An 18,048-nucleotide genomic window follows, 5' to 3' on the forward strand; every position below is an offset into this window, starting at 1 on the left:
TCCCACCCAGTCTAATCCCCCTCCTCCTTTAATATCCCACCCAGTCTAATCCCCCTCTCCCTTTAATATCCCACCCAGTCTAATCCCTTCTCCCCCTTTAATATCCCACCCAGTCTAATCCCACTCTTCCCCCTCACTCTCCACACCCTTTATTATCCCACCCAGTCTAATCCCACTCTTCCCCCTCACTCCCCACACCCTTTAATATCCCACCCAGTCTGATCCCACTCTCCCCCTCACTCTCCACACCCTTTAATATCCCACCCAGTCTGATCCCACTCTCCCCCTCACTCTCCACACCCTTTAATATCCCACCCAGTCTAATCCCACGCTCCCCCTCACACTTTAATATCCCACCCACTCCAATCTCACCTCCCACACCCTTTAATATCCCACCCAGTCTAATTCCACTCTCCCCCTCACTCCCCACACTCCACACCCTTTAATATACCGTCTAATCCCACTCTCCCCCTCACTCCCCACACCCTTTAATATCTCACCCAGTCTAATCCCACGCTCCCCCTCACACTTTAATATCCCACCCAGTCCAATCTCACTCTCCTCCTCACTCCCCACACCCTTTAATATCCCACCCAGTCTAAACCCATTCTCCCTCTCACTCCCCACACCCTTTAATATCCCACCAAGTCTAATCCCACTTTCTCCCTCGCTCCCTGCACTCTTTAATATCCCACCCAGTCTTGATCTTACATCTATAAGAGACACAGTCCAGCATTAATGTCTCCAGCTGGTCAGTGATTGTTTTTTTTCCAAGGTTGTATCTGGAGCTGGGATTGTGGGAGCCAGTGCGATGGTGAATCTCTCTGTGGAACAAACCTCTCATTATTCCAGTCGGATTTCTCAGTGGCACCATATCAAGATTGGCACGAGTGGCTCGCCAAGAACTCATTCATGTACAGACCTACCATCATATCGAACAGAGAGTGGGGAGTCGTTACAGGGTTCCCAGAGTCGCTCTGACTTTTTAATTGGTTCAGTAATTTACAGGTTACAGCGAGGAAAATCTGATCAAATCACACAAACACTGATTAAACTCACTTGCAGACAAAAGTTCACAACAATTCAGTGCAAAACTATTCATTCTTATATTCCCTGGACACTGGGACTCGGTGCTGAGAAGCTGCTTTAGAATGGATTCCCTCCACAGGGCGATAAGATTCACTTTCACTTCCCCCCCACCCCCCCCCTGCCCGCAGAACAGATCTTCATTGTTTGGGCACTCCCGGCAGTGTCCTGACAGTTAGCACTCACGTCGAAGCTTCGGGGGTGAGGGGAGGAACAGCTCTTTCCTGCCCTGTGTGGTTTTGGCTGGTGATCAATGCAGAGTCCTGACTACTTTGGCTGTGCTTTGTTAACTGGGTCGACTAAGATCACCACACCCCAGGAAGCCAAACCTGTCAGGAGAGAGAAAAGGGCAAAGATGAAGCACTGGAATCAGACAGCAGAGCAGGAGGCCATTTAGATAAAAAAAAACTGCGGATGCTGGAAATCCAAAACAAAAACAGAATTACCTGGAAAAACTCAGCAGGTCTGGCAGCATCGGCAGAGAAGAAAAGAGTTGACGTTTCAAGTTCTCATGACCCTTGCTGCCAGACCTGCTGAGTTTTTCCAAGTAATTCTGTTTTTGTTTTGGAGGCCACTTAGTCCATTGTGTTGACACTCCCAATAATCTTACATCCCCCCACCCCACTCCTTATTCAAGTATTTATTCAGCTTCTCCCTTTGAAAGCTAGTCAATCTGCTTCTGTCACCCCCACCCACGCAGATCATTCCACATCACAAGGACCCTTCCCTAAACTCACTTGCTTCGGCTGCCCGGTCCTGCTCCATGTGTTGCAGCCCTCGTGCTTGGTGAGGCTCGCCCGTGAGTGTCCGCAGCTTCGGGGAGAATTGAGGACTCTCCTCAAGTGTAAAACAATTAGGAATGGAACGAGGTCGGGGGTCCCTCAGCCCCTCGTGCCTGTTCTGCTATTCAGTTCGATTGTGCCTGATCTGCATCCTAACCCGAGCTGAGCCACATTCGCTCCATTTCCCTCGACCGCCCACCGAAAATTGATCAGCTGCAGTCTTGGAAGCTCCAGTTGACGTCCCAACATCCACAGCCTCGTGGGGGGAGACAACCTGATCCCTTCTGTCGAGAAGTGCTTCCTGAGTTGCCTCCTGAATTAAGCTGGCACTAATTTTAAATTCCTGACTCACTCGCCAGAGGGAAGAGGTTCTCCAGATCTTCTTATTTGAATCCTTTTTTTGGCAGTTTAAAATAACTCTTACACTCTGAGGGAACGTTTTTACAACCTGCCCTGATGATTTTAAGTCTCGAGCTGGGAGTGGGCTCAGTGAAGAGTTCTGTCTGGTCACCCCCCCTCCCAGGCACAAGGCTGGAAACAAGTCTGAAGACATTCTAGTCCGTGCAGAGCAGAGCAGGGGGTAAAATAGAAAACAAGCAACTATCACCAGGCTGGCAACCGGCCATATTCCTGCCTCTGCCAAGTCAAGCTGATTTCAAATAGCAAATGATATAAAATTTGTCAAGTGAGACAAAAGCCATTGTTTGTCAACACCACAGGAATCTGAATCCACAGGGGCACAGGAGGGAACAAAGCCAGACAGTGCTATCAGGACAGGTAAGGAGTGTCTTAAAAGGAACCTAGAGAGAGGCGGAGAGGTTTAGGAAGGGAATTCCAGAGCTCAGGGCCCCAGGCAGCTGAAGGCACAGCCGCCAACGGTGGAGCGATGGGAATCGGGGGATGGTCAAGCGGTTGGAATTGGAGGAGGTTAGAGATAGGGAGGGGTGTAGGGGTTGGAGGAGGTTACAGAGATAGGGAGGGTTGTAGGGGCTGGAGGAGGTTACAGAGATAGGGTTGTAGGGGCTGGAGGAGGTTACAGAGATAGAGAGGGTTATAGGGGCTGGAGGAGGTTACAGAGATAGGGAGGGGTGTAGGGGCTGGAGGAGGTTACAGATAGGGACGGTTGTAGAGGCTGGAGGAGGTGACAGAGATAGGGAGCGTTGTAGGGGTTGGAGGAGGTTGCAGAGATAGGGAGGGGTGTAGGGGCTGGAGGAGGTTACAGAGATAGGGAGGGGGTGCAGGCACTGGAGGAGGTTACAGAGATAGGGAGGGGGTGTAGGGACTGGAGGAGGTTACAGAGATAGGGAGGGGTGTAGGGACTGGAGGAGGTTACAGAGATAGGGAGGGGTGTAGGGACTGGAGGAGGTTACAGAGATAGGAAGGGGTGTAGGGACTGGAGGAGGTTACAGAGATAGGGAGGGGTGTAGGAGCTGGAGGAGGTTACAGAGATAGGGAGGGTTGTAGGGGCTGGAGGAGGTTACAGAGATAGGGAGGGTTGTACGGGCTGGAGGAGATTACATAGATAGGGAGGGTTGTAGGGGCTGGAGGAGGTTACAGGGATAGGGAGGGTTGTAGGGGCTGGAGGAGGTTACAGAGATAGGGAGGGTTGTAGGGGCTGGAGGAGGTTACAGGGATAGGGAGGGTTGTAGGGGCTGGAGGAGGTTACAGAGATAGGGAGGGTTGTAGGGGCTGGAGGAGGTTACAGGGATAGGGAGGGTTGTAGGGGCTGGAGGAGGTTACAGGGATAGGGAGGGTTGTAGGGGCTGGAGGAGGTTACAGGGATAGGGAGGCCCGGGGTGGCGAGGAGCGATTAGAAAACAAAGATGAGAATGGTAAAAATTGAGACCGTTGCTGGACTGGGAGAATGCGTCTGCAATCGGTGCAGGGGTGTGGGTGCTGTGGGCACACGATGCAACAGAGAATCGGAAGGGGCAAAAGCTTTGCGGGTGCGAGAGCATACGTAAATACGTAACATGGTGGCAGCGGTGGTGGCCACTGAGGCGGGATGGCACGGGTTGGGGTGGGGTGGGGAGAAAGGATTCCGGGCGGCAAGGCGAGAACGGGAGAGGTGGAGGGAGACGGTGGGGGTGGTTAGAGTTGGGTGAAACAGGAATGCCCGGGGTGTGATGCCCTATGCAGTCGAATAGCAGATCTCACTGGGGGGTTGGGGGGAAAGGGGAGGCCGATGTCAGGGTGGGGGAGGGGAGGGGAGGGGTGGGGAGAGAGGGAGGGGAACACTCCCTGGTACCCACCCAGGGCGAAGACGATTTGGGCCACGGTGCCCATGCCAGGGGGCGCCCCCTGTTTCTTGATCACCCTCCTGGCCGAGGCGAAGACGTAACCGCCTGCCCCCAGCAGGCCGGCCCCGCACACCAGGCGGCAGCTCCAGCAGTCCTTCAGGGCGGCGGCGGCAGCAGCAGGAGGAGGAGGAGGAGGCGATGCCATCAGAAAGAATCCACCCGGACCCTTCCAAAGGGACGGACACTTTGACCGCCAAGTGCGTCCAGGCCGGAAGCTTCCTCCCGCCCCGGGTAAACCCGAGGCCCGGAAGTTCGTTCCACCCCACCCAAAAAAATATTTCTTTTCAAAATGGAGCTCGAAATAAAAATCATCCGGCGGGTAAAATGTCCTCGCCTGTTGTTGCTATTGCGTCTCGCATCTCCGAGAAAGATATTTAGTCTCACGCCTTAACGTTGCCTGACAGGGTTGACCCCACCCCTCGGCAGGTCTCGCCGTACCTACTCCGATTGGATCGCTTCGACGTCAATCATAACGCCCTGCTTCCTGATTCGTTTGTCAATCCGTCAATCAAGCTCGGGCGGGAAAGAATGAGGTCAGGCGAGATCAGCCTCTCCTTAATTAACTTAATTTTCAATTTAGCCCATAGATTCTGAAGAGTCCACACCAGCCTTTGTTCAGTGGATATTTTATTGTCGAAACGGTTGGCGTTTTCAAATCCAGGGTCGCGAAGCCAACCAGCGCCGCCGGTTGGTCACGTGACTCATTTGAACGGCGGCTCCCCTCCCTTCCCCCCCCCTCCGCCCTCTCGATTGGTGGAGATGCCCGTCAATCCGGGGTGTCCATCCGTCAGACCGGACAGCGACTGGCGGGCGCAGGTGCCCATCGAGGAGGGCGAGGGTGCGATTGGTGGAGAAGGCCTGGGTGGGCGGGGTCGGGGTCGCGGCCGCCCCGACCGGGGTGGGGGGTGGGTGGAGGAGTTCCAGTGGCTGAATGAGGGAGCGGAGTGGCGGCCCGAGAGTGAGTGAATGGAGGCGATAGGGGAGGCGGCCTGAGAGGGGGGAATTAAACTGATCTTCCTGCGGGTGGGTTTGTGCCGAGTGACCTGGTCAATTGGACAAAGTTTCCCAATCGTGGACACGGGGATGAATATTTATTGTCCCCCGTTTCATGCCGGGGGCGCCCCGCCCCGGGTTCAATAGGAAAAACCTGCGGGAGGGTCAGTGCTGAGGGAGCGCCGCCCTGTCGGAGGGTCAGTGCTGAGGGAGCGCCGCCCTGTCGGAGGGTCAGCGCTGAGGGAGCGCCGCCCTGTCGGAGGGTCAGCGCTGAGGGAGCGCCGCGCTGTCGGAGGGTCAGTGCTGAGGGAGCGTCCCGCTGTTGGAGGGTCAGTGCTGAGGGAGTGCCGCACTGTCGGAGGGTCAGTGCTGAGGGAGCGCCGCGCTGTCGGAGGGTCAGTGCTGAGGGAGTGCCGCACTGTCGGAGGGTCAGTGCTGAGGGAGCGCCGCCCTGTCGGAGGGTCAGTGCTGAGGGAGCGCCGCACTGTCGGAGGGTCAGTACTGAGGGAGCGCCGCCCTGTCGGAGGGTCAGCGCTGAGGGAGCGCCGCCCTGTCGGAGGGTCAGCGCTGAGGGAGCGCCGCACTGTCGGAGGGTCAGTGCTGAGGGAGCGCCGCCCTGTCGGAGAGTCAGCGCTGAGGGAGCGCCGCGCTGTCGGAGGGTCAGTGCTGAGGGAGCGCCGCGCTGTCGGAGGGTCAGTGCTGAGGGAGCGCCGCACTGTCGGAGGGTCAGCGCTGAGGGAGCGCCGCCCTGTCGGAGGGTCAGCGCTGAGGGAGCGCCGCCCTGTCGGAGGGTCAGTGCTGAGGGAGTGCCGCCCTGTCGGAGGGTCAGCGCTGAGGGAGCGCCGCCCTGTCGGAGGGTCAGTACTGAGGGAGTGCTGCACTGTGGGAGGGTCAGTGCTGAGGGAGCGCCGCCCTGTCGGAGGGTCAGCGCTGAGGGAGCGCCGCCCTGTCGGAGGGTCAGCGCTGAGGGAGCGCCGCCCTATCGGAGGGTCAGCGCTGAGGGAGCGCCGCGCTGTCGGAGGGTCAGTGCTGAGGGAGTGCCGCACTGTCGGAGGGTCAGTGCTGAGGGAGCGCCGCACTGTCGGAGGGTCAGTGCTGAGGGAGCGTCACGCTGTCGGAGGGTCAGTGCTGAGGGAGCGCCGCACTGTCGGAGGGTCAGTGCTGAGGGAGCGCCGCACTGTCGGAGGGTCAGTGCTGAGGGAGCGCCGCACTGTCGGAGGGTCAGTGCTGAGGGAGCGCCGCACTGTCGGAGGGTCAGTGCTGAGGGAGCGCCGCACTGTCGGAGGGTCAGTGCTGAGGGAGCGCCGCACTGTCGGAGGGTCAGTGCTGAGGGAGAGCCGCACTGTCGGAGGGTCAGTGCTGAGGAACGCCACCCTGTCGGAGGGTCAGTGCTGAGGGAGCGCCACGCTGTCGGAGGGTTAGTGCTGAGGGAGTGCCGCACAGTCGGAGGCTCAGTGCTGAGGGAGTGCCGCACTGTCGGAGGGTCAGTGCTGAGGGAGCGCCACGCTGTCGGAGGCTCAGTGCTGAGGGAGCGCCACACTGTCGGAGGGTCAGTGCTGAGGGAGTGCCACGCTGTCGGAGGGTTAGTGCTGAGGGAGCGCCGCACTGTCGGAGGGTCAGTGCTGAGGGAGCGTCACGCTGTTGGAGGGTCAGTGCTGAGGGAGCGCCGCACTGTCGGAGGGTCAGTGCTGAGGGAGCGCCGCACTGTCGGAGGGTCAGTGCTGAGGGAGTGTCACGCTGTTGGAGGGTCAGTGCTGAGGGAGCGCTGCACTGTCGGAGACAGTAAAGCCCTTTGGGATGTCTTGAGACTGTGACTGGCCCCCTGTCAAAGCAAATCTATTTGGTTGAAATCTCCAAAAGACCGGGTTGGTGGATGAATGGACTTGGGTACTGACCCGGGCTGGCAGTTGGCACCTATCCATTTACCTGTCCAGTTTACAGTTCGATAACCTTTCCTCATCTGGGAAGTGCCCTTAAGCCTGAGTTCTGAGTTCACTTACTATAAGAAAGTACATGTAATTATAGCCTTTCGCACTTTAATTGCCAACAAAGTGCCTTTGAAGTATGATCGCTGCTGTCATGTAGGAATAAATGACCTCCGGTATTTCTTAAAAAAGGAAACTCAGATCTGTAAAGAAAAGTGTGACTGCCAATCAGTTTACCAGTAGAGAGAGCTGCGATGGCTTGAGATACCCTTACTAATGAAATTGTATTTCCCATTAACCGTGATGCAGCACTACACCCAGCGTCTTTTGGAGTGTGTCACAGCTGCGAGTCTGGGAGAGGGAGCCAGCCTCAAGGTGGTCTCAGTGGGTACAGAGGAATCTGGGTGTCCTGGTACATGAGGACCAGGCGCAGGGAGTGATTGGAAAGGCGAATGGAATGCTGTCCTTTATTGCAAGAGGAACCGAGTATAAGAGTAGTGATGTTTTGCTACAGCTGTACAGATCCTTTGTGAACTCTGCACATATTTGGTCTCCTTACTTTTTAAGAAAGGGTGTATACTTGCGTTGGAGGCAGTTCAGAGAAGGTTCACTCGGCTGAATCCTGGGATGAAGGGGTTTGTCTTAAGAGGAAAGTTTGGGCCTGTACTCGTTGGAGTTTAGAAGAATGAGAAGTGATCTCAATGTCCCCTGAGGGGACTTGATGGGGTTGATGCTGAGAGGATGTTTCCTCTCGCGGGAGAATTTCGAACTTGGGGCACAGTTGGAAAAATTTTGGGTCCGCGTTTAAGATGGAGTTGAGGGGGAATTTCTTTTTCTCTGAGGGTCATTAGTCTGTGCAATTCTCTTCCCCAGAGAGCAGTGGAGGCTGGGTCAGTGAATATATTCAAAGCTGAGTTAGACAGATTTTTAATCAACAAGGGAGTCGAGGGTTATGGGGGGACAGACAGGAAAGTGGGGTTAAGGCCACAACCAATCAGCCATGATCATATTGAATGGCGGAGCAGGCTCGAGGGGCTGAATGGCCTACTGCTCATACTTCTTATGATCTATTAAATCGGATTAATTTAATGTCCTCCTTTGTGTTCACAGATTCGACATCTGCTTATTTTAAAATAAACACAATAAGATGGTGGACTCTCAGTATGTCTTGCCCAATGACATTGGCATCTCGCTGCTGGACTGCCAGGATGCCTTCCGGCTCCTCTCGAAGGAGGAGAAGATGTATGCTCACTATATCTCACGGGCCTCCTGGTACGGGGGCCTGGTGGTACTGCTGCAGACCTCCCCAGAGTCCCCCGCCATCTATGTTCTGCTACAGAAGCTGTTTAGAGCTCAGCCCCTCTCTGAGCTACAGAAAACTGCCACAACCATTGGCATGACCTCCGAGGAGTACCAGGTAACGTTTGAAATCACTGCTCAACTTGCCCTCTCTTCATCTGACTCATGAAACTGTTAATTATTCTAAAAGCCCATCTGGTTCACAGATGACCTTTAGGGAAGGAAATCTGCTGTCCTTACGTGGTCTGGCCTACATGTAACTTCTCTCTGAAATGGGTGGGATTTGAACACAAGGATAAGAATTTTGAAGCCGAGGTGTTTCCAAACAGGGAGCCAGCATCGGTCAGCAAGCACGGACTGACGGGTGAAGGGGACTCGGTGTGAGTTCGGACACAGGGGCAGCGGAGTTTTGGATGAGCTGAAGTTTCTGGAGGGTTGAATGTGGGAGAGCCGCCAGGAGAGCGTTGGAATAGTCGAGCCTGGAGGTAATGATGGTGTGGATGATATCTTATTCGGGTCTTCAAAACTGTGGCACCTTCCTCCTCGCCAACCCTTTCCTCCGATGCCACTACCCTTCAATAATCTACAGGCTTTGAAATGCTTTCCTCCAATTCAATATCGGGAAGACTGAAGCCATTGTTTTCAGTCCCAGCTCCAATCTCCTTTCCCTAGGGACCGGCTCCGTTCACAGCCTTGGTGTCACATTCTTCCCCGAGATGAGCTTCCGACCTTCAATCTGCACCATCACTAAGTCTGCGCATTTCCACCCCCATAACTTTGCCCGATTTCACCCTGTCTCAGCTCAAAGGCTGCTGAAACCCTCACCCGCGCCTTCGCTACCTCCACACTCGACTATTCCAGTGCCGTCCTGGCTGCTCCCCACGTTCGACCCTCCGTAAACGTCAGCTCATCCAAAACTCTGTCACCTCCGTGTCCGAACTCACACCGGGTCCCCTTCACCCATCACCCCCTGTACGCGCTGACTGACCCTGCCTCCTGGTCCAGAAACACCTCCGTTTTAAAATTCTTATCCTTGTGTTCAAACCACCCCCCCGTTTCAGAGGGAAGTTAAGACTCCATGACATTAATCAGTCACATGTAGGCCAGACCATGTAAGGGCTGCAGGTTTCCTTCCCTAAAGGTCATTCATGATCCAGATGGGTTTTTACAACAATCGGTGATAGTTTCATGGTCACCATCAGTGAGACCAACTTTCAATTCCAGATTCATTAATAGAATTTAAATTTCACCAGCTGCCCTGGTGGGATTTGAACCCGAGTCCCCAGAGCATCAGCCTGGACCACTGGGTTACTAGTCCAGCCACATTACCACCACGTCATTGTCCCTCCATCTCCGATGCTGATTGTACTTGAAGGCAGTTATGTGCACGGGAGTGCAGTGCGACTTAGGATGTTTCAGTGTTGTGATGGAGCAGGATATATAATTCAGCTGTCTCTGTTCTGTACTCCTCAGCTATGCCTTGTACTGTGACGCCTGCACTAGCAATATAACAAAATGCACTCTACCTCCCAGTACTGCCATCTGCTGCAGCATTTTTCCTGTAATTTAGGGAGCAGCAGATTGTTAAAAGCCCTCATGGGAGTCACCGAGATGCCATACATTGATAAACGCGTGGTGACCCCGCCCCCCCCTCAGTTGTTTAAATGGTGTCGGTCACGTTGTCTTTTTCTTAACACTCCCCACCCTACGTGATGCCTCAGCTTTTGTACTCTGAGCACTGTCTGAGATTATTAACCCTCCTGGCACTCCCCCAGGCTGCATTTACCCACCCCCCCGGCTTTCACCCCTCCCCCGGCAATCAGGACATGCAACGTAGCCAGTCAGGCAGTTTTGGAAATGTGACCAGTACAAGAGAAAATGTGTTTTATTGTGGCACCCTCCAGGGCCTCAGGGTGTCCCACCACACAGCAAGCTCCCACAATGTGACCATGACCCAGATCATCTGTTTTTAGTGATGTTGGGTGAGGGATAAATATCGGCCCCAGGGCACCGGGGAGAACTCCCCCCTGCTCTTCCCGCAATAGTGGCTGTGGGATCTTTTACACCCACCCGAGAGGGCAGACGGGGCCTCGGTTTAATGTCTCATCCTGAAAGACGGCATCTCCGACAGTGCGGCACTCCCAAAGCACTGACCCTCCGACAGTCCGTTCCCCCCCCACCCCCCTCTGCCCTGGCCTGCCGATAGTGCAGCCCTGACCCTCCGTTGGCCCCAGCCCCCTGGCATACATCTAGTCTGTTAAAACAGGGCAGGCAGAAATTGATTGAACACCCTGGATGGGTTTGGTACCTCTCCATTATGTACTGTCACCGGAGGATTGAGCCCTGAGATGGGGGAGGGGCAGTGGGGGCTTTAACTTTCAGGGTGGAGCTGGAGGTGAGTGAGTTACCTGCTGAACCAGGGCAGGATCACTGTGCCTGAGCTGTAAACTCACCAAACTGGCTGGCCCAGGAACAGCAGGTTTCACAGGAACATTTAGAATCTCACACTGAAAGCTTGTGTCAATCATTGTAATTGAGCCCAGCCTCTCACTGACCCCCTCGGTTACATTGCTGAGGTTGGTTTCCCTCCAGTTCACATTGTTCTGTTCAATGAAATAATTCCACACACGCTTTCACTTTCACTTCACGTTGAAAGCAAAAGGTGAGTTTGTACCTGTGGGATGGTTAACCCATTCAGACACGGCTGCTGTAGTTTTCTCACTCAGTTCTGTGGAGTGTCAGGATTCACACTGTCCTGGTTCCTCACTCCCAGAGACAGTTCTGGATAAAATCCCAACATCCAATTGTCTTAATCTTCACAAACCAGGCTTCTCACTGGCTGTAACATCAACCGTCAACCCATGAAGAGCCCAAGGTAAAATGCCTGAGATGCAGCTGCGTAAAGACACGTTGACGCTGACTCTGGGATGGTGATGTGTAATCAGGGCACAGAATCGTAGAGTGGCCACAGCACCCAAGGTGGCCATTTGGCCCCTCTGTTTCTGCCAGCTCTCAGTTGGAATGCCTGAGAGTGTGACGGAGGCAGATATCGCACCCCCCCCCCCCCCCCCCCCCCCCCCCCACCCCCGGCTCTCCAAAGGAAATTGGATCATTACCTGAAGAGGAAAGATTTGCAGGTTGAAGGTAGGCGAGTGCGACTCGCTGAGTTGCTCTTGCAGCGAGCCAGCACAGTCACAGTGGGCTGAATAGCCTCCTGTCCTGTAATCATTCCATGGTTCTGTCCGTGATTTTGCTTTAGGCCAACACTGCATGACCCTGCTGCAGGAGTGTACAATTAATGGTGGTCTATACTGAGACTCAAGGTTTTAATGGTTAATTGTGATGTTTCTGCTCTGTTACAGGCATTCCTTGTTTATGCGGCAGGTCTTTATTCCAACATGGGTAACTACAAGTCCTTTGGAGACACCAAGTTTGTACCTAACTTACCTCAGGTACGATATTAAAAATATCAACAAAACCAATAATTTCCCCTTACGAGCAACAAACATACTAATTAGGAGCAGGATTGGGCCACTCGGCCCTTTGAGCCTGCTCTGCCATTCAATAAGATCATGTAACCTGGCACCTGCCCCCTGATAACCTTTCACCCCCTTGTTTATTAAGAATCTATCTAGCTCTGCCTTGAAAACATTCGGAGACTCTGCTTCCACTGCCTTTTGAGGAAGAGACTTCCAAAGACTCTCAACCCTCTGAGAGAAAAAAATTCTCCTCATCTGTCTTAAATGAGCGACCCCTTATTTTTAAACAGTGACCCCTAGTTCTAGATACCCCAACAAGAGGAAACATCCTCTCCACATCCACCCTGTCAAGACCCCTCAGGATCTTATATGTTTCAATCAAGTTGCCTTTTACTCTTCTAAATTCCAGCAGTTACAAACGAAACCTGTCCAATCTTTTCTCATAAGACAGCCTAGTATTAGTTTAATAAACCTTCTCTGAACTGCTTCTAATGCATATACATTCTTCCTTAAATAAGGAGACCAATATTGTACTCAATACTCCAGATGTGGTCTCACCAGTGCCCTGTATAACTGAAGTGTAACCTCCCTACTTTTGTATTCAATTCCCCCTCGCAATAGACGATAACATTCTATTAACTTTCCTAATTACCTGCTGTACCTGTATACTAACCTTTTGTTATTCATGCACCAGGTCACCCAGATCCCTCTGAATCTCAGAGCTCCTCAATCTCTCACCATTTAGATAATATGCTTCTTTTTTATCCTTCCTGCCAAAACGGACAATGTCACATTTTCCTACATTGTAATCCATTTGCCAGATATTTGCCCACTCGCTTAACTTTTCTATGTCACTTTGTAGCCTCCTTATGTCCTCTTCACAATTTATTTTCCTACCTATCTTTGTACCATCAGCAAATTTAACAATCGTACCTTTGGTCCCTTCATCCAAATCATTTATATAAATTGTAAAACTTGAGGCCCCAGCACTGCTCCCTGTGACATACCACTCGTCACGTCCTGTCAACCAGAAAGAGACCCATTTATGACAATCCTGTTTCCTGTTAGCTAGCTAATCTTCTATTCATGCCAGTATGTTACCCCCTACACCATTTTTCGTAATAATCTTTGATGTGGCACTTTATCAAATGCCTTCTGGAAATCTCAGTACAGCACATCCACCCATTCCCCTTTATCCACAACACATGTGACTCCTTCAAAGGATTCCAATAATTTGGTTAAACATGATTTCCCTTTCACAAAACCGTGTTGACTCTGCCTGATTGCCTTGAGTTTTTCTAAGTGCCCTGCTATAACATCTTTAATAATAGCTTCTAACATTTTCCCTGTGACAGATGTTAGGCTAACTGGCCTGTAGTTTCCTGCTTTCTGTCTCCCTCCCTTTTTGAATAAAGGAGTCACATTTGCTTTTTCCAATATAACGGCATCTTCCCTGAATCCAGGGAGTTTTGGAAAATTAAGAACTAATGCATCAACTATCTCACTGGCCACTTCTTTTAAGACCCTAGGATGAAGTCAGTCAGGACCCGGGGATTTGTCAGCCCGCAGCACCAACAATTTAAGCCCCACTCCCCTGGTGATTGTAATTTTCCCGAGTTCCTCCCTCCCTTCCATTTCCTGATTTCCGGTTATTTCCAGAATGTTACTTATATCCTTTGTAGTGAAGGTCGATGCAAAATACCTGTTGAGTTCAGTTACTACCTCTTTATTGTCCACCATTATTTCCACAGACTCCCTTTCTATAGGAGCAGTGCTCGCTTTGTTCGCTCCTCTTATTTAAGTAATTAAGAGTTAGAAACCCTTACTATCTGTCTTTATCTTTCCAGCGAGCTTTCTCTCGTACCCTAATTTTCCCCAACTTTATTAATCTTTTTGTCATCTTTACTGTTATTTGTATTCTGTCCATTCTTCTGACCTACCCTCCGCACAATGAAATGCTTTTTCTTTAAGTTTGATATTGTCTTTAACTTCTTTGTTTAACCCCGGACGGTGGGCCCTCCCTCTTGGAATGTTTCTTTCTTGTTGGAATGTATCTACTCTGTGTATTCTGAAATTTCCCTTTAAATGTCTGCCACTGCACCCCTATTGACCTTTCCCTTAACCTCATTTGCCAGTTCACTTTAGCCAGCTCTGCTTTCATTCCCACATCATTTGCTTTATTTAAGTTTTAAAATACTAGTCTTGGACCCTCTCTCCCTCAAACTGAATGTAAAATTCAATCATGTTATGATGGCTGCTATCACGGGGTGCCTTCACTGTGAGGTTATCAATTAATCCTATCTCATTACTCAATAGTAGGTCTTGTATAGCCTGCTCCTGGTTGGCTCCAGAATGTACTGTTCTTGGAAACTATCCTGAAAACACGCCGTGAGCTCCTCATCTACGTAACCTTAGCCCACCTGATTTTTCCAGTCTATTTGTTGATTAAAATTCCCCATTGATTATTGCTTTACCTTTCTGACAAGCTCCCATTATCTCTTCCCTTTTATATTCTGTCCTACCGTGTAGTTACAATTAAGGGGCCTATACACCACTCCCACAAGTGATTTATTGCCTTTATCATTCCTCATCTCAACCCACACTGCTGCTACGTCTTGGTTTCCTGGACTTGGGTCATCCCTCTCCAATGTGCTAATACCATCAATAATTAGCACAGCTGCCCAACCACCTTTTCCTAACTTCCTGTCCTTCCTAAAAGTCTCGTACCCTTCCAATATTCAGGTTCCAAACCATGTCATCCTGCAGCTATTCCCCTGTAATGGCTATCAGATCGTATTTATTTATTCCTATCTGCACTGTCAGCCCATCCATTCATCCCCTTCTAACGTCCTTCCCCTATCGAATGGGAGACACTCACGTTCTTGTATGTTAGCGAGCTCACCACCCTAGGTGTGGGTGTACCTACACCTTACCTACACCTACACCTTATCTACACCTTCCCTAGGTGTACCTACACCAGATGGACTGCCGCAGTTCAAGAAGATGGCTCACCACCACCTTTTTTAAATTCTTTGGGATGTGGGTGTCGCTGGGCAAGGCCAGCGTTTGTTGCGCATCTCTAATTGCCCTTGAGCTGAGTGGCTTGCTCAACCACTTCAGAGGGCAGTTAAGAGTCAACCACACTGCTGTGTGTGGTCTGGAGTCACATGTACGCCAGAGCGGGTAAGGACGGCAGATTTCCCTCCCTAAAGGGACATTAGTGACCCAGATGGGTTTTTACAACGATTGATGATAGTTTTATGGTCACCGTTACTGAGACTAGCTTTATATTCCAGATTTATTAATTGAATTTAAATTCCACCAGCTGCCAAGTCCCCCAGAGCATTAACCTTGGCCTTTGGATTACTAGTCCAGTGACATTTCCACTAAACCTTCACAAGGGGCAGTTAGAGATGGGCAATAACTGCAAGCCATCGATGCTCCCCAGAATGATTTTATTTTTGAAAGTACGTGGAATCTGTTGTGTGGTGATTACCCTTATCGGTGAATCTCTACATCAAACTCAGGAGGTTCTAAGATCAACTGGGACCTAAACCCACATTGCAAGCCCCTGTGCAGTACCGAGGGAGAGCTGCACTGTCTGAGGTTCCGTTCTTCAGCTGTGCCTTCAAACCAAGCCCCAGTCCAGCTGGATTTTCCAAACAGATGTTTTTAATCCACATGGGCATGTCGTGTAGGAAAGAAATAGGAGTGGTGTGGAGGAATGGAGAACGACTAACTCAGGCCCTGATCCTTGGTTTGACAATGAGCATTAATCCACCCAGCATGGAATGGAAAATGCACCTGAGAGGCCCGGGAGCTCTTTGGATGTGGAAGCAATTTAAATTTGTCCAGGGCTTGACGGGGTTAATGCTGAGAGACAGTTCTCCCCGCAACCCCCACCACCCTGCCCCCAGCTGGAGAGTCTTGGAGGGGACAGGGGTGTCTCAGGATGAGGGGTTGGCCCTTTTGGACTGAGATGAGGAGAAATTTCTTCACTCGGAGGGTTTTGAACCTTTGGAGCCCTCTCCCCTAGGGGGTTGTGGATGCTTCTTCATTAAAAGCATATTCAGGACTGAGAATGATAGGAAATTGAGAGATAGGGTAGGAAAGTGGAGGCACAGGGTCAGTTCATGATCTCATTGAATGGCAGTGGAACGGCCTACTCCACCTGTTTCTTCGATCTGCTGGTTTTTACGTTGTGACCGGTCAGGGTTTGCTCCCATGCTTTTCTGTCTCTCTGTAATCCCTCCCCTCACTGTTCCTTTCCCCCCACTCTCTGTAACACAGGAGAAGTTGAAAGCCCTGGTGTGGCAGAGCGCAGCCTATAAACAGAAGCCGGAAGAGATTGAGAGCCTGTGGAAGGTGTGCGGTCAGCTCATGTACTCTCTGGATGACAGGCAGAAACAATTGGGCCTCGGATCGAAGGTAAATGGGTTTTCAGATGGGTTTTACAAACTCCCCGGTAGTTTTGTACATTGGTTGTGTTGTGAGGTCAATAACATTCTCCCTTGTTGGTGGGAGGAGGGAGTTAGAGAATGTAAGTAATAGGACCTGACACCAAACCGGCTCAGTGAAAGATTGAATTTACACAGACCATTCAGCCCATCCACTCTGCCAGTGTTTCTGCTCCACTCAGAGGTCCTCCCGCCCCCACTTCATCTCACCCCATCACCAATCCTTCTATTCCTTTCTCTCTTATCCAGAGATCGACAGTCTTGTCTTCAAGTGAGCTGGTTTTTCAGCGGTCAGGCAATGCTCTCACTCCGAGTCCGCACTCATCTTCCCGAGGAGGGATTTTGGTGTACGTGTAAAATGAACAAACTCACCATTTGCCAGCTTTTTCTCCTTTCACTCCTGAAAGGTCCCAGATTCTGCAAACCACATTATTGTGCATAGTTTGAGCGGAGTGGATGTCTCTCACTGGCTTGGTGTTTGCACATGAGTTTATTACACCAGAATCGCTGTTCTGGATCAGCAACAGACTACTAAGAGAGAATGCTGTAAACCTAGGTTCAATATTTGGTTTCAGAGCTGCCTGATGATGGTAATTGTAAGCCATCTTCCACCCTCCATGTACTTGAACTCATCCATAATTCTGCCGTCTCCTATCCTAACTCTCATCAGGATCCCATTCACCCATCACCCTCTGACTCACTGACCTACACTGGCTCCCAGTCCAGCAACACCTCAATTTCAAAATTCTCACCCTTGTTTTCAAATCCCTGCTCGCCCCTCCCTTTCTCTGTAACACCCTCCAGCCCCTACAACCCTCCCTGTCTCTGTAACCTCCTCCAGCCCCTACAACCCTCCCTGTCTCTGTAACCTCCTCCAGCCCCTACAACCCTCCTTGTCTCTGTAACCTCCTCCAGCCCCTACAACCCTCCCTGTCTCTGTAACCTCCTCCAGCCCCTACAACCCTCCTTGTCTCTGTAACCTCCTCCAGCCCCTACAACCCTCCCTGTCTCTGTAACCTGCTCCAGCCCCTACAACCCTCCCTGTCTCTGTAACCTGCTCCAGCCCCTACACCCCTCCCTATCTCTGTAACTTCCTCCAGCCCCTACAACCGTCCCTATCTCTGTAACCTGCTCCAATCATTACAACCCTCCCTATCTCTGTAACCTCCTCCAGCCCCTACAATCCTCCCTATCTCTGTAACCTGCTCCAATCACTACAACCCTCCCTATCTCTGTAAACTCCCCCAGCCCCTACAACCCTCCCTATCTCTGTAACCTCTCCAGTCCCTACAACCCTCCCTATCTCTGTAACCTGCTCCATCCCCTACAACCCTCCCTATCTCTGTAACCTGCTCCAATCACTACAACCTTCCCTATCTCTGTAAACCCCCCAGCCCCTACAACTCTCCTTATCTCTGTAACCTCCTCCAGCCCCTACAAGCCTCCTTATCTCTGTAACCTCCTCCAGCCCCCATAACCCTCCCTATCTCTGTAATCTCCTCCAGCCCCTACAACTCTCCCTATCTCTGTAACCTCCTCCAGCCCCTACAACCCTCCCTATCTCTGTAGCATCCTCCAGCCCCTACAACCCTCCATATCTCTGTAGCATCCTCCAGCCCCTACAACCCTCCCTATCTTTGTAACCTCTTCCAACCCCTACAACCCTCCTTATCTCTGTAACCTCCTCCAGCCCCTACAAACTTCCTTAACTCTGTAACCTCCTCCAG

The 18,048-nt window shown here is 51.5% G+C and overlaps 2 protein-coding genes across 3 annotated transcripts in view; one reads left to right on the plus strand and one right to left on the minus strand.

The window, feature by feature from the left end:
- Positions 1 to 959: 959 nt before the first annotated feature.
- On the minus strand, positions 960 to 4,520 carry dmac1 (distal membrane arm assembly component 1). Its single transcript, XM_041181960.1, has 2 exons — positions 4,121 to 4,520; positions 960 to 1,415 (listed from the first exon to the last, which is right to left on the minus strand). The coding sequence occupies exons 1-2, from the start codon at positions 4,311 to 4,313 to the stop codon at positions 1,354 to 1,356; spliced, it is 255 nt and encodes an 84-aa protein (XP_041037894.1). The 5' UTR covers positions 4,314 to 4,520; the 3' UTR covers positions 960 to 1,353.
- Positions 4,521 to 5,059: 539 nt separating this feature from the next.
- Positions 5,060 to 18,048, plus strand: part of dpp3 (dipeptidyl-peptidase 3) — a 40,543-nt gene continuing 27,554 nt past the window's right edge. Inside the window, exons 1-4 of one of the 2 annotated variants that reach the window (XM_041181964.1) lie at positions 5,060 to 5,126; positions 8,197 to 8,503; positions 11,748 to 11,837; positions 16,155 to 16,292. In XM_041181964.1, the coding sequence (XP_041037898.1) occupies positions 8,234 to 8,503; positions 11,748 to 11,837; positions 16,155 to 16,292 (498 nt within the window). In that variant the 5' untranslated portion in view covers positions 5,060 to 5,126; positions 8,197 to 8,233. Of the gene's footprint in view, positions 5,192 to 8,196; positions 8,504 to 11,747; positions 11,838 to 16,154; positions 16,293 to 18,048 lie in introns of both variants that reach the window. The other variant, XM_041181965.1, reaches the window with a different exon arrangement.

Source organism: Carcharodon carcharias (genome assembly GCF_017639515.1).
Source record: "Carcharodon carcharias isolate sCarCar2 chromosome 37 unlocalized genomic scaffold, sCarCar2.pri SUPER_37_unloc_11, whole genome shotgun sequence".
NCBI classification, from domain to species: domain Eukaryota; kingdom Metazoa; phylum Chordata; class Chondrichthyes; order Lamniformes; family Lamnidae; genus Carcharodon; species Carcharodon carcharias.

Excerpts from the sequence above, each read along its gene's own strand:
- dmac1 (XM_041181960.1), bottom strand. The coding sequence starts at position 4,313 with ATGGCATCGCCTCCTCCTCCTCCTCCTGCTGCTGCCGCCGCCGCCCTG. Across the intron at positions 1,416-4,120 it reads CCAAATCGTCTTCGCCCTGG|GTTTGGCTTCCTGGGGTGTG; the intron begins GTGGGTACCAGG and ends CTCTCCTGACAG.